Below are 14,809 nucleotides of genomic sequence, written 5' to 3' on the forward strand. Positions count from 1 at the left end.
TACTTGCTGAGAGCTCCAGATATAGACCCATGACTTCATCGACCATCTAACCCACCTTTCAGAGACGGGAGCTCGTTCATATTGAATCAGAGAGAGAGAGGGGGTAAGAAAGGGGGGGGGAAGAGTGCGAGAGGGGGTAAGAAAGGGGGGGAGAGAGAGGGGGGGGGGTGGAGGAGGGAGGGAGGGAGGAAGGGAGTGAGAGAACGTTCAGTACAGAACTGGGGATATTACACACACACACACACACACACACACACACACACACACACACACACAAGGGAGAGTCACTGCGAGGTACATTCCAATCCAGTCCAGTCTCCTCAGAGCAGCGGTTCCCAACCTAGGGGGCGTGACCCCCATATGGGACACTACCGTTTCGTGGGAGGGACTTTCCTTGATTTGAGTAATAATACTATTCGCAATTGTTTATACTGATCTAAAGCAATATATTAATCCGTAATGCTGTAGGCTAGAAACAATATGTTAGATGCCAGAGGAAGACGTGACTCTGAGGCACACATCTTTGGTTTGTCTCTATGTGTCACGACTTCCATCGAAGGTGGCTCCTCTCCCTGTTCGGGTGGCGCTCGGCGGTCGTCGTCACCGGTCTACTAGCTGCCACCGATTCCTTTTTCTTTTCTATTGGTTTTGTCTTGATTGTTTTCACCTGTACCTTATTTGTTGTTATTTTGGGGCTATTTAAACTTCCAGGGCCCGCCTGCTTTTGTGCGGGCTTATTCGTCTCTGTCAGTGGTAGAGTTTTGTTTTGCTCATACGTATTTTTGCTGTTCGTTATCTGCTTTTGGGGGACTGTTTATTGGTCATTGTGCCTGTATGTTGGCTAGACCCAGGTGAATAAATACGTCTACATTGGAAGCTTTGCTCTCTGCGCCTGACTCCACACCCACCACTCCTAGCTTTCATGACACGATGGCATTCAAAAGAAATTAGGAGTCAAAGAAATGTAAAATTGCTTGGGAAGTAATCTTGTACAATGTGTGACTCTGTCACTATGAATTGATCGAAACACTTTCTGTAAAAGAGAATATATATAATGAAATTGAGGGTTCATATCATAATAAAACATAGTTGGTAGCTGAATAACATTTGAGAAAATGGGGTCTAGACTTTATTTCCATGATCTATTATTGTTATAATCATCAAATAGCCTATCTAAAAGATGTCATGAGTCTTTTTAAACTACGTAGAATTGCAGGAAATGACCTTCAAGACAGCACCATTTTCCTAGGTCCCTGAAATTCAACAACATCAAGCTGGTGTTGTATTTAATATGGGTTATCGCAATAAACAATAATAAGAAGAAGAATTAATCAAATGTGAAAAGGCCCTGGGAAATGAAAGGTTGGGAACCCCTGTCTTACATGCTGACCAGACCGCTCGTGTGCGTGTGTGCGTCCGCCATCGCGTGCATGTTGATTTTGTCACCCCACACCAGACGCGATCAACACGCAGGTTGAAATATCAAAACAAACTCTGAGCCAACTATATTAATGGGGACAGGTCGAAAAGCATTAATTTATGTCAATTTAGCTAGCTAGCTTGCTGTTGCTAGCTAATTTGTCCTGGGATATAAACATTGGTTTGTTATTTTACCTGAGATGCACAAGGTCCTCTACTCCGACAATTAATCCACACATAAAACAGTCAACCAAGTTCCTTTCTACTAATCTCTCCTCCTTCAGGGTTCTTCTTCTTTGGACTTTATATGGCGGTTGGCAACCAACTTTAAGGTGCATTACCACCACCAACTGGACTGGAGTGTGGACCTCAGTTCATCTTTCAATCACCCACGTGGGTATATGCTCCTAAAAACCAATGAGGAGATGGGAGAGGCGGGACTTACAGTGCGTCAAGCGTTACAATTCGAACCAAGTTCTATTTTAGCGCCTGGCTACACAGATTCAGTGTGGGTGCAATGATTGAATAATATGTATGTGTACATTTATTTTGCAATGTGAGCGGTGTGGTCAGCATGTTAGTCTAAGCTAGGTTCTGCACTTAGATACCCAATCAGAGAAAACACTCTCCACCTCTCTGCATAGTTCAATCACTCTCTATCCTGGTCCTCAAGCCTTCCCTCTCTGTCTCACTCACCTTTAATTCACTCTCCTTTAATTCACTCTCTCTGTCTCACTCACCTTTAATTCACTCTCCTTTAATTCACTCTCCTTTAATTCACTCTCTCTCTGTCTCACTCACCTTTAATTCACTCTCTCTGTCTCACTCACCTTTAATTCACTCTCTCTGTCTCACTCACCTTTAATTCACTCTCTCTGTCTCACTCACCTTTAATTCACTCACCTTTAATTCACTCTCTCTGTCTCACTCACCTTTAATTCACTCTCTCAATTCAATTTAAGGGGCTTTATTTGCATGGGAAACATATGTTAATATTGCCAAAGCAAGTGAAATAGATAATAAACAAAAGTGAAATAAACAATAAAAATGTACAGTAAACATTACACTCACAGAAGCTCTAAAATAACACAATAGATATGGGAGTTTATTGTATTCAGTTTCGAATTCTTTGTGTATCTGTGTAATCTGAGGGAAATATGTGTCTCTAATATGGTCATACAATTGGCAGGAGGTTAGGAAGTGCAGCTCAGTTTCCACCTCATTTTGTGGGCAGTGTGCACATAGCCTGTCTTCTCTTGAGAGCCAGGTCTGCCTACGGTGGCCTTTCTCAATAGCAATGTTCACTGAGTCTGTGCATAATCAAAGATTTCCTTAAGTTTGGGTCAGTCACAGTGGTCAGGTATTCTGCCACTGTGTACTCTCTGTTTACGGACAAATAGCATTCTAGTTTACTCTGTTTTTTTGTTAATTCTTTCCAATGTGTCAAATAATAATATTTTTGTTTTCTCATGATTTGGTTTGGGTCTAATTGTGTTGCTGTCCTGGGGCTCTGTGGGGCCTGTTTGTGTTTGTGAACAGAGCCCCAGGACCAGCTTGCTTAGGGGACTCTTCTCCAGGTTCATCTCTCTGTAGGTGATGGCTTTGTTATGGAAGGTTTGGGAATCGCTTCCTTTTAGGTGGTTGTAGAATTGAATGGCTCTTTTCTGGATTTTGATCATTAGCGAGTATCGGTCTAATTCTGCTCTGCATGTGTTATTTGGATGTTTTACGTTTCTCTCTCTTTCTTTGAATGAAGAGGAGCAGACTAGTGTTGAGATCTGCAGTTTTTCTCCATCTCACCATCCCAATTACCCCACAGCTGGGCTGCCAGTTCTCTGGCCAACATACACACACTGCATCCACACACACAGCTACATTACAGTCCTCACACCATCAGCTCCACAGGGTTTATCCTTCCAGTTCTATTAAAGTCCATGATATCTCACTTCCAGGCAGACAGTCAATCAAGCAGCTCCGGCCATCTCCTACACTGGCCGTCTCCTACACTGGCCGTCTCCTACACTGGCCGTCTCCTACACTGGCCGTCTCCTACACTGGCCGTCTCCTACACTGGCCGTCTCCTACACTGGCCGTCTCCTACACTGGCCGTCTCCTACACTGGCCGTGGCTGTAGAGTCTCTCTCAACCTCAGTGAGAAATACAGCAGAGCCTTGCTTACAGTGCACTCTCGTGACCACTCTCTGTACTGCAGCTGTGGCGTGATGGGAGGGTTTGTGCTAAGTGCACTCTGTCCCTTACATCCATAACAGATACACTCTCAGTGTACTCCATGTTCCACTCCCACCTCCCCCCATCTCTCTCTCCCCCTCACCAAGCAGCATAAAGATGACATAACATTAAAACAGCATAACTTAGTCATATCAACAGAGATAATGCAAGGACAATGCTAGTCAGAGAATGTCATAACAAAGGTTCCTCCATAACAAAGGTTCCTCCAGCTTGCATAATATGCAGTGAATACCTTCTGCACTTTCATTTCCCAATGCATTCCTGTAGCATTGAATACAACCAAGGGCATAAAAACAAGCATCATGAACAAATAGTGAATAGTGTTATGATTTAGCAAAAGCAGGTGTAATCATGTAAAGAAGGATGAGAATGAGATGGAGGGAGAGATACAGTAGACTAGGGGAAGAAGAGAGATGGAGGGAGAGATACAGTAGATGTGAGGAAGAAGAGAGATGGAGGGAGAGATACAGTAGATGTGAGGAAGAAGAGAGATGGAGGGAGAGATACAGTAGACTAGGGGAAGAAGAGAGATGGAGGGAGAGATACAGTAGATGTGAGGAAGAAGAGAGATGGAGGGAGAGATACAGTAGATGTGAGGAAGAAGAGAGATGGAGGGAGAGATACAGTAGACTAGGGGAAGAAGAGAGATGGAGGGAGAGATACAGTAGACTAGGGGAAGAAGAGAGATGGAGGGAGAGATACAGTAGATGTCGGGAAGAAGAGAGATGAGGGAGAGATACAGTAGACTAGGGGAAGAAGAGAGATGGAGGGAGAGATACAGTAGACTAGGGGAAGAAGAGAGATGGAGGGAGAGATACAGTAGATGTGAGGAAGAAGAGAGATGGAAGGAGAGATACAGTAGATGTGAGGAAGAAGAGAGATGGAAGGAGATATACAGTAGATGTGAGGAAGAAGAGAGATGGAGGGAGAGATACAGTAGACTAGGGGAAGAAGAGAGATGGAGGGAGAGATACAGTAGACTAGGGGAAGAAGAGAGATGGAGGGAGAGATACAGTAGACTAGGAGAAGAAGAGAGATGGAGGGAGAGATACAGTAGACTAGGGGAAGAAGAGAGATGGAGGGAGAGATACAGTAGACTAGGAGAAGAAGAGAGATGGAGGGAGAGATACAGTAGACTAGGGGAAGAAGAGAGATGGAGGGAGAGATACAGTAGACTAGGGGAAGAAGAGAGATGGAGGGAGAGATACAGTAGATGTGAGGAAGAAGAGAGATGGAGGGAGAGATACAGTAGACTAGGGGAAGAAGAGAGATGGAGGGAGAGATACAGTAGATGTGAGGAAGAAGAGAGATGGAGGGAGAGATACAGTAGATGTGAGGAAGAAGAGAGATGGAGGGAGAGATACAGTAGATGTCGGGAAGAAGAGAGATGAGGGAGAGATACAGTAGACTAGGGGAAGAAGAGAGATGGAGGGAGAGATACAGTAGACTAGGGGAAGAAGAGAGATGGAGGGAGAGATACAGTAGACTAGGGGAAGAAGAGAGATGGAGGGAGAGATACAGTAGACTAGGAGAAGAAGAGAGATGGAGGGAGAGATACAGTAGACTAGGGGAAGAAGAGAGATGGAGGGAGAGATACAGTAGACTAGGGGAAGAAGAGAGATGGAGGGAGAGATACAGTAGATGTGAGGAAGAAGAGAGATGGAGGGAGAGATACAGTAGACTAGGGGAAGAAGAGAGATGGAGGGAGAGATACAGTAGATGTGAGGAAGAAGAGAGATGGAGGGAGAGATATAGTAGACTAGGGGAAGAAGAGAGATGGAGGGAGAGATACAGTAGACTAGGGGAAGAAGAGAGATGGAGGGAGAGATACAGTAGACTAGGGGAAGAAGAGAGATGGAGGGAGAGATACAGTAGACTAGGGGAAGAAGAGAGATGGAGGGAGAGATACAGTAGACTAGGGGAAGAAGAGAGATGGAGGGAGAGATACAGTAGACTAGGAGAAGAAGAGAGATGGAGGGAGAGATACAGTAGACTAGGAGAAGAAGAGAGATGGAGGGAGAGATACAGTAGACTAGGAGAAGAAGAGAGATGGAGGGAGAGATACAGTAGACTAGGGGAAGAAGAGAGATGGAGGGAGAGATACAGTAGACTAGGGGAAGAAGAGAGATGGAGGGAGAGATACATTTTAAGAGATAATTTTACCAAATTACCGTACAACAGACCATGTATTCACCCTACACACCCTAATTGACAACCAAACAAACCAAAACAAAGGCAAAGTCTTCTCACGCTTTGTTGATTTCAAAAAAGCCTTCGACTCAATTTGGCATGAGGGTCTGCTATACAAATTGATGGAAAGTGGTGTTGGGGGTAAAACATACGACATTATAAAATCCATGTACACAAACAACAAGTGTGCGGTTAAAATTGACAAAAAACACACACATTTCTTCACACAGGGTCGTGGGGTGAGACAGGGATGCAGCTTAAGCCCCACCCTCTTCAACATATATATCAACGAATTGGCGCGGGCACTAGAACAGTCTGCAGCACCCGGTCTCACCCTACTAGAATCCGAAGTCAAATGTCTACTGTTTGCTGATGATCTGGTGCTTCTGTCACCAACCAAGGAGGGCCTACAGCAGCACCTAGATCTTCTGCACAGATTCTGTCAGACCTGGGCCCTGACAGTAAATCTCAGTAAGACCAAAATAATGGTGTTCCAAAAAAGGTCCAGTCGCCAGGACCACAAATTCCATCTAGACACCGTTGCCCTAGAGCACACAAAAAACTATACATACCTCGGCCTAAACATCAGCACCACAGGTAACTTCCACAAAGCTGTGAACAATCTGAGAGACAAGGCAAGAAGGGCATTCTATGCCATCAAAAGGAACATAAATTTCAACATACCAATTAGGATCTGGCTAAAAATACTTGAATCAGTCATAGAGCCCATTGCCCTTTATGGTTGTGAGGTCTGGGGTCCGCTCACCAACCAAGATTTCACAAAATGGGGCAAACACCAAATTGAAACTCTGCATGCAGAATTCTGCAAAAATATCAACGTAGAACACCAAATAATGCATGCAGAGCAGAATTAGGCCGATACCCACTAATTATCAAAATCCAGAAAAGAGCCGTTAAATTCTACAACCACCTAAAAGGAAGCGATTCCCAAACCTTCCATAACAAAGCCATCACCTACAGAGAGATGAACCTGGAGAAGAGTCCCCTAAGCAAGCTGGTCCTAGGGCTCTGTTCACAAACACAAACACACCCCACAGAGCCCCAGGACAACAGCACAATTAGACCCAACCAAATCATGAGAAAACAAAAAGATAATTACTTGACACATTGGAAAGAATTAACAAAAAAACAGAGCAAACTAGAATGCTATTTGGCCCTAAACAGAGAGTACACAGTGGCAGAATACCTGACCACTGTGACTGACCCAAACTTAAGGAAAGCTTTGACTATGTACAGACTCAGTGAGCATAGCCTTGCTATTGAGAAAGGCCGCCGTAGGCAGACATGGCTCTCAAGAGAAGACAGGCTATGTGCTCACTGCCCACAAAATGAGGTGGAAACTGAGCTGCACTTCCTAACCTCCTGCCCAATGTATGACCATATTAGAGACACATATTTCCCTCAGATTACACAGATCCACAAAGAATTCAAAAACAAATCCAATTTTGATAAACTCCCATATCTACTGGGTGAAATTCCACAGTGTGCCATCACAGCAGCAAGATTTGTGACCTGTTGTCACAAGAAAAGGGCAACCAGTGAAGAACAAACACCATTGTAAATACAACCCATATTTATGCTTATTTATTTTAACTTGTGTGCTTTAACCATTTGTACATTGTTACAACACTGTATATATATAATATGACATTTGTAATGTCTTTATTGTTTTGAAACTTCTGTATGTGTAATGTTTACTGTTAATTTGTATTGTTTGTTTCACTTTTGTGTATTGTCTACCTCACTTGCTTTGGCAATGTTAACACATGTTTCCCATGCCAATAAAGCCCCTTGAATTGAATTGATACAGTAGACTAGGGGAAGAAGAGAGATGGAGGGAGAGATACAGTAGACTAGGGGAAGAAGAGAGATGGAGGGAGAGATACAGTAGACTAGGGGAAGAAGAGAGATGGAGGGAGAGATACAGTAGACTAGGGGAAGAAGAGAGATGGAGGGAGAGATACAGTAGATGTGAGGAAGAAGAGAGATGGAGGGAGAGATACAGTAGACTAGGGGAAGAAGAGAGATGGAGGGAGAGATACAGTAGACTAGGGGAAGAAGAGAGATGGAGGGAGAGATACAGTAGATGTCGGGAAGAAGAGAGATGGAGGGAGAGATACAGTAGATGTCGGGAAGAAGAGAGATGGAGGGAGAGATACAGTAGACTAGGGGAAGAAGAGAGATGGAGGGAGAGATACAGTAGACTAGGGGAAGAAGAGAGATGGAGGGAGAGATACAGTAGACTAGGGGAAGAAGAGAGATGGAGGGAGAGATACAGTAGATGTCGGGAAGAAGAGAGATGGAGGGAGAGATACAGTAGACTAGGGGAAGAAGAGAGATGGAGGGAGAGATACAGTAGATGTCGGGAAGAAGAGAGTTGGAGGGAGAGATACAGTAGACTAGGGGAAGAAGAGAGATGGAGGGAGAGATACAGTAGATGTCGGGAAGAAGAGAGATGGAGGGAGAGACAGACAGAGAGAATGGCAAGAAAGGCAGAGATGTAGAGAGGAAGGAGAGACATAGGAGAGTGGTGACACGGTGTGAGGCTGCCAGGGCCGACCCTCACATCCCTCCTCTACTACACGCTTTTCCCATTACCTAGAGACAGCCTCTGAAAGCTTGATAACCCAGAGGGAGAGTGGCGGGGCGAAAGAGGGGGTGTAGAGAGACCGGGTGAACATATAAGGTAAGCGAGCGAGAGAGAGAGAGAAAGGATGGAGAGAGAGAGAAAGGAGGGAGAGAGAGAAAGGGGGGAGAGAGAGAGAAAGGGGGGAGAGAGAGAGAAAGGGGGGAGAGAGGGAGAAAGGAGGGAGCGAGAGAGAGAAAAAGGAGGGAGGGAGGGAGAGAGAAAGGAGGGAGAGAGAGAGAGAGAAAGAGAGAGAAAGGAGGGAGAGAGAGAGAGAGAAAGGCGGGAGGGAGAGAGAAAGGAGGGAGCGAGAGAGAGAAAGGAGGGAGGGAGGTAGAGAGAGAGAAAGGTGGGAGAGAGAGAGAGAAAGGAGGGAGAGAGAGAGAGAGAAAGGAGGGAGAGAGAGAGAGAAAGGAGGGAGAGAGAGAGAGAAAGGAGGGAGAGAGAGAGAGAGAAAGGAGGAAGAGAGAGAGAGAGAAAGGAGGGATAGAGAGAGAAAAAGGAGGGAGGGAGAGAGAGAAAGAAAGAGGGATAGAGAGAGAAAGAAAGGAGAGAGAAAGGAGGGAGAGAGAGAGAGAGAAAGGAGGGAGAGAGAGAGAGAGAAAGGAGGGAGAGAGAGAGAGAGAAAGGTGGGAGAGAGATAGAGAAAGGAGGGAGAGAGATAGAGAAAGGAGGGAGAGAGAGAGAGATAAAGGTGGGAGGGAGAGAGAGAGACAAAGGAGGGAGGGAGAGAGAGAGACAAAGGAGGGAGAGAGAGAGAGAGACAAAGGAGGGAGAGAGAGAGAGAGAGAAAGGAGGGAGAGAGAGAGAAAGGAGGAAGAGAGAGAGAGAGAGAAAGGTGGGAGAGAGATAGAGAAAGGAGGGAGAGAGAGAGAAAGGAGGGAGCGAGAGAGAAAGGAGGGAGCGAGAGAGAAAGGAGGGAGCGAGAGAGAGAGAGAAAGGAGGGAGAGAGAGAGAAAGGAGGAAGAGAGAGAGAGAGAGAAAGGAGGGAGAGAGAGAGAAAGGAGGGAGCGAGAGAGAAAGGAGGGAGCGAGAGAGAGAGAAAAAGGAGGGAGGGAGGGAGAGAGAGAAAGAAAGAAAGGAGAGAGAAAGGAGGGAGAGAGAGAGAGAGAAAGGCGGGAGGGAGAGAGAAAGGAGGGAGAGAGAGAGAAAAGGAGGGAGAGAGAGAGAGAGAAAGGTGGGAGAGAGATAGAGAAAGGAGGGAGAGAGAGAGAAAGGAGGGAGCGAGAGAGAAAGGAGGGAGCGAGAGAGAGAGAGAAAGGCGTGAGGGAGAGATAAAGGAGGGAGATAGAGAGAAAAGGGAGGGAGAGAGGGAGAGAGAGAGAGAATGGTGGGAGAGAGATAGAGAAAGGAGGGAGAGAGAGAGAAAGGAGGGAGCGAGAGAGAAAGGAGGGAGCGAGAGAGAGAGAAAAAGGAGGGAGGGAGGGAGAGAGAGAAAGAAAGAAAGGAGAGAGAAAGGAGGGAGAGAGAGAGAGAGAAAGGCGGGAGGGAGAGAGAAAGGAGGGAGAGAGAGAGAAAAGGAGGGAGAGAGAGAGAGAGAGAAAGGTGGGAGAGAGATAGAGAAAGGAGGGAGAGAGAGAGAAAGGAGGGAGCGAGAGAGAAAGGAGGGAGCGAGAGAGAGAGAGAAAGGCGTGAGGGAGAGATAAAGGAGGGAGATAGAGAGAAAAGGGAGGGAGAGAGGGAGAGAGAGAGAATGGTGGGAGAGAGATAGAGAAAGGAGGGAGAGAGAGAGAAAGGAGGGAGCGAGAGAGAAAGGAGGGAGCGAGAGAGAGAGAGAAAGGCGTGAGGGAGAGATAAAGGAGGGAGATAGAGAGAAAAGGGAGGGAGAGAGAGAGAGAATGGTGGGAGAGAGATAGAGAAAGGAGGGAGAGAGAGAGAGAGAGAAAAGCTAGCATGTAGAGAGATACTTTTTCTACCATCCCATGGAACATAACTGCACATTCTACACATGACAAATGTCCAGCAAATGCAACACCGTCAATCCAAAGAATCAATACATACCGTATGTAATAAAAACAACCAGACATTCTTAATAAAACAACCAGACATTCACAGCCACAGAAAACCACCGTACCAGACCCAAAACCTTTCAACATATCATAGCCATTTAACATATCTCTGGAGGGTCAAAATGTGCACACTCCTACAGAATTGTACCTTAACCAAGACTTTGAGCCCTGGGGTGTGAATATCATTGAAGGAACCGGCTTTCTCAGCCCAACCACCATTACCAAGTCTGCCTGAGTCGGCGACATTACCAGCTCAATATGGAGAGGCTAAGACCATGTCACACCGTAGAATGATAGAGAGGTCCCCATCTCCCCAATGTGGATAAATCAAGCAATACATGTCTGTGGAAACACTCTGTCCTTGTACAGTTTTTCATTCTATTTAAAACATACCATCGGAGTAACTACTATAAGTGTAATATAGCTGAAATAGAGGTGTATGTACTACACAATAGCAACATAGAGACAATATTTATCTCAATGCTCTCCAGATACTCCTATAACCCCCTGCTTTACAGGTTATTCAGTAGGTGCTGTCACCAACGCATTACAGGGGACACACTGCCTGCCCACCAGGACATCTACAGCACCTGTAGAACAGCCTGACTTCTTCGGGCATGGAAACATTGCTCTATTGGTATCAAGGGACCTAACGTGTGCCGGATATTCCGTATATTAATTAGGTGTGCTACTAGGTGTAATGTGGCTGTATTAAAGGATATTCACTAGGTGTGCTACTAGGTGTAATACGGCTGTAATATGCTACTAGGTGTAATATGGCTGTAATGCAGGATATTCACTAGGTGTGTTACTAGGTGTAATACGGCTGTAATAAAGGATATTCACGAAGTGTGCTACTAGGTGTAATATGGCTGTAATACAGAATATTCACTAGGTGTGCTACTAGGTGTAATACGGCTGTAATATGCTACTAGGTGTAATATGGCTGTAATGCAGGATATTCACTAGGTGTGTTACTAGGTGTAATATGGCTGTAATACAGTATATTCACTAGGTGTGTTACTAGGTGTAATATGGCTGTAATACAGTATATTCCTTAGGTGTGCTACTAGGTGTAATTTGGCTGTAATACAGAATATTCACTAGGTGTGCTACTAGGTGTAATACGGCTGTAATATGCTACTAGGTGTAATATGGCTGTAATACAGTATATTCACTAGGTGTGTTACTAGGTGTAATATGGCTGTAATACAGTATATTCACAAAGAGAGAGAGACAGAGAGAGAGAGAGAGAGACAGAGGGAGAGAGAGACAGAGAGAGGCAGAGGGAGAGAGAGACAGAGAGAGGCAGAGGGAGAGAGAGACAGAGAGAGACAGAGGGAGAGAGAGAGACAGAGGGAGACAGAGGGAGGGAGAGAGAGACAGAGAGAGATAGAGGGAGAGAGAGACAGAGAGAGATAGAGGGAGAGAGAGACAGAGAGAGAGAGAGACAGAGAGAGAGAGACAGAGGGAGAGAGAGAGGGAGAGAGACAGAGACAGAGGGAGAGAGAGACAGAGAGAGAGACAGAGGGAGAGACAGAGGGAGAGAGAGACTGAGAGAGACAGAGAGAGACAGAGGGAGAGAGAGAGACAGAGGGAGACAGAGGGAGAGAGAGACAGAGGGAGAGAGAGACAGAGAGAGAGACAGAGGGAGAGAGAGACTGAGAGAGACAGAGGGAGACAGAGGGAGGGAGAGAGAGACAGAGAGAGATAGAGGGAGAGAGAGAGAGACAGAGAGAGATAGAGGGAGAGAGAGACAGAGAGAGAGAGAGAGACAGAGCGAGAGAGGCAGAGGGAGAGAGAGGGAGAGAGAGACAGAGAGAGAGAGACAGAGCGAGAGAGGCAGAGGGAGAGAGAGACAGAGGGAGAGAGAGAGACAGAGAGAGATAGAGGGAGAGAGAGAGACAGAGAGAGATAGAGGGAGAGAGAGACAGAGAGAGAGACCGAGGGAGAGAGAGACAGAGGGAGAGAGAGAGGGAGAGAGAGACAGAGAGAGAGAGAGAGAGACACTTCACTAGGTGTGCTACTAGGTGTAATACGGCTGTAATATGCTACTAGGTGTAATATGGCTGTAATGCAGGATATTCACTAGGTGTGTTACTAGGTGTAATATGGCTGTAATACAGTATATTCACTAGGTGTGTTACTAGGTGTAATATGGCTGTAATACAGTATATTCCTTAGGTGTGCTACTAGGTGTAATTTGGCTGTAATACAGAATATTCACTAGGTGTGCTACTAGGTGTAATACGGCTGTAATATGCTACTAGGTGTAATATGGCTGTAATACAGTATATTCACAAGGTGTGCTACTAGGTGTAATATGGCTGTAATACAGTATATTCCTTAGGTGTGCTACTAGGTGTAATATGGCTGTAATACAGAATATTCACTAGGTGTGCTACTAGGTGTAATACGGCTGTAATATGTTACTAGGTGTAATATGGCTGTAATACAGTATATTCCTTAGGTGTGCTACTAGGTGTAATATGGCTGTAATACAGAATATTCACTAGGTGTGCTACTAGGTGTAATACGGCTGTAATATGTTACTAGGTGTAATATGGCTGTAATACAGTATATTCACTAGGTGTGTTACTAGGTGTAATATGGCTGTAATACAGAATATTCACTAGGTGTGCTACTAGGTGTAATGTGGCTGTAATAAAGGATACTCACTAAGTGTTCTACTAGGTGTAATACGGCTGTATTAAAGGATATTCACTAAGCGTGCTACTAGGTGTAATACGGCTGTATTAAAGGATATTCACTAAGCGTGCTACTAGGTGTAATACGGCTGTATTAAAGGATATTCACTAAGCGTGCTACTAGGTGTAATACGGCTGTATTAAAGGATATTCACTAAGTGTGCTACTAGGTGTAATGCGGCTGTAATAAAGGATACTCACTAAGCGTGCTACTAGGTGTAATACGGCTGTATTAAAGGATATTCACTAAGCGTGCTACTAGGTGTAATACGGCTGTAATAAAGGATATTCGCTAAGTGTTCTACTAGGTGTAATACGGCTGTAATAAAGGATATTCACTAAGCGTGCTACTAGGTGTAATACGGCTGTAATAAAGGATATTTTCTAGGTGTTCTACTAGGTGTAATACGGCTGTCATAAAGGATATTCACTAAGCGTGCTACTAGGTGTAATATGGCTGTAATAAAGGATATTTGCTAGGTGTTCTACTAGGTGTAATACCGCTGTAATACGGGAGTATGATGTGACCCCCCCTCCCCGTCCTCCTCACCTGTCGTGGTCTCGGCCAACGCCCCACACACGTATACTGCTGATTGGCTGAGAGTGGAGCAGGCTGTGGTCGTCAGGGTCAACCAGGGTCAGATCACGGTCCTGCAGCACCAGCAGCATGTCCTTACCCTGATGGTACGATCAATATGTCAATATATCAGTCAATGCGTGCACACGGGCCCACATGCACACACACGCACGCACACACACAGTGTCCTCACCTCTCCCCAGACCCCAGCGGAGTCTTGTATGTCCCTCCTACAGTAGGACAGTTGTCTGATACAGTGATGGACTGCCACACTGCTCCTTCCCTCTGTCAGATCTCTCTCTGCCATCTCCACCCAGCCCAGAGAACGCACCGGGAATGACTACAACACACATATATGGATTCATATGCATTTAAAATAATATATACAGACTCTTACCCAGCAGCCCCCCCAACACACACACACACTGATTAATAAACACACTCATTAGTAGGGGTAATAGTAAGACGGTCCGTTAAGTGTATCTGTAGATCTCTGGTAAAATGTGTAATGAGAATACTTTTTAACAGTGGTAGGCTATAATTCAGCAGATAGCATCGGTGTGCACATTACCGCATGTCAGAGGCATGAAAAATGAGCGAATGGACTTGAAAACGGGTGGTATAGCCTGCGCTCTAAACTGCCATGTGGCTAGACGAAAACGTCTACATTATGTAAAGCCGACACCGAGACTCACACAGACAGCAGTGGCCGACACCGAGAATCACACGGACAGCAGTGGCCGACACCGAGAATCACACGGACAGCAGTGGCCGACACCGAGAATCACACGGACAGCAGTGGCCGACGCCGAGACTCACACGGACAGCAGAGACTCCCACGGACAGCAGTGGCCGACGCCGAGACTCACACGGACAGCAGAGACTCACACGGACAGCAGAGACTCACACGGACAGCAGAGACTCCCACGGACAGCAGTGGCCGACGCAGAGACTCCCACGGACAGCAGAGACTCCCACGGACAGCAGTGACCGACGCCGAAGACTCCCA

General features: G+C 45.7%; 1 protein-coding gene across 1 annotated transcript in view; it reads right to left on the bottom strand.

Moving 5' to 3' along the window:
- The window catches only part of LOC120062125 (amyloid-beta A4 precursor protein-binding family B member 2-like), a 43,288-nt gene extending 29,042 nt beyond the window's left edge, over window positions 1–14,246 (bottom strand). Inside the window, exons 1-3 of the mRNA XM_039011934.1 lie at window positions 14,241–14,246; window positions 13,994–14,140; window positions 13,774–13,901 (exon numbers count right to left, since the gene is read on the bottom strand). Of these exons, the coding sequence (XP_038867862.1) occupies window positions 13,774–13,901; window positions 13,994–14,140; window positions 14,241–14,246 (281 nt within the window). The remainder of the gene's footprint in view (window positions 1–13,773; window positions 13,902–13,993; window positions 14,141–14,240) is intronic.
- Window positions 14,247–14,809: the final 563 nt, after the last annotated feature.

The sequence above is a fragment of the Salvelinus namaycush genome, chromosome 17 (assembly GCF_016432855.1).
Source record: "Salvelinus namaycush isolate Seneca chromosome 17, SaNama_1.0, whole genome shotgun sequence".
NCBI lineage: Eukaryota > Metazoa > Chordata > Actinopteri > Salmoniformes > Salmonidae > Salvelinus > Salvelinus namaycush.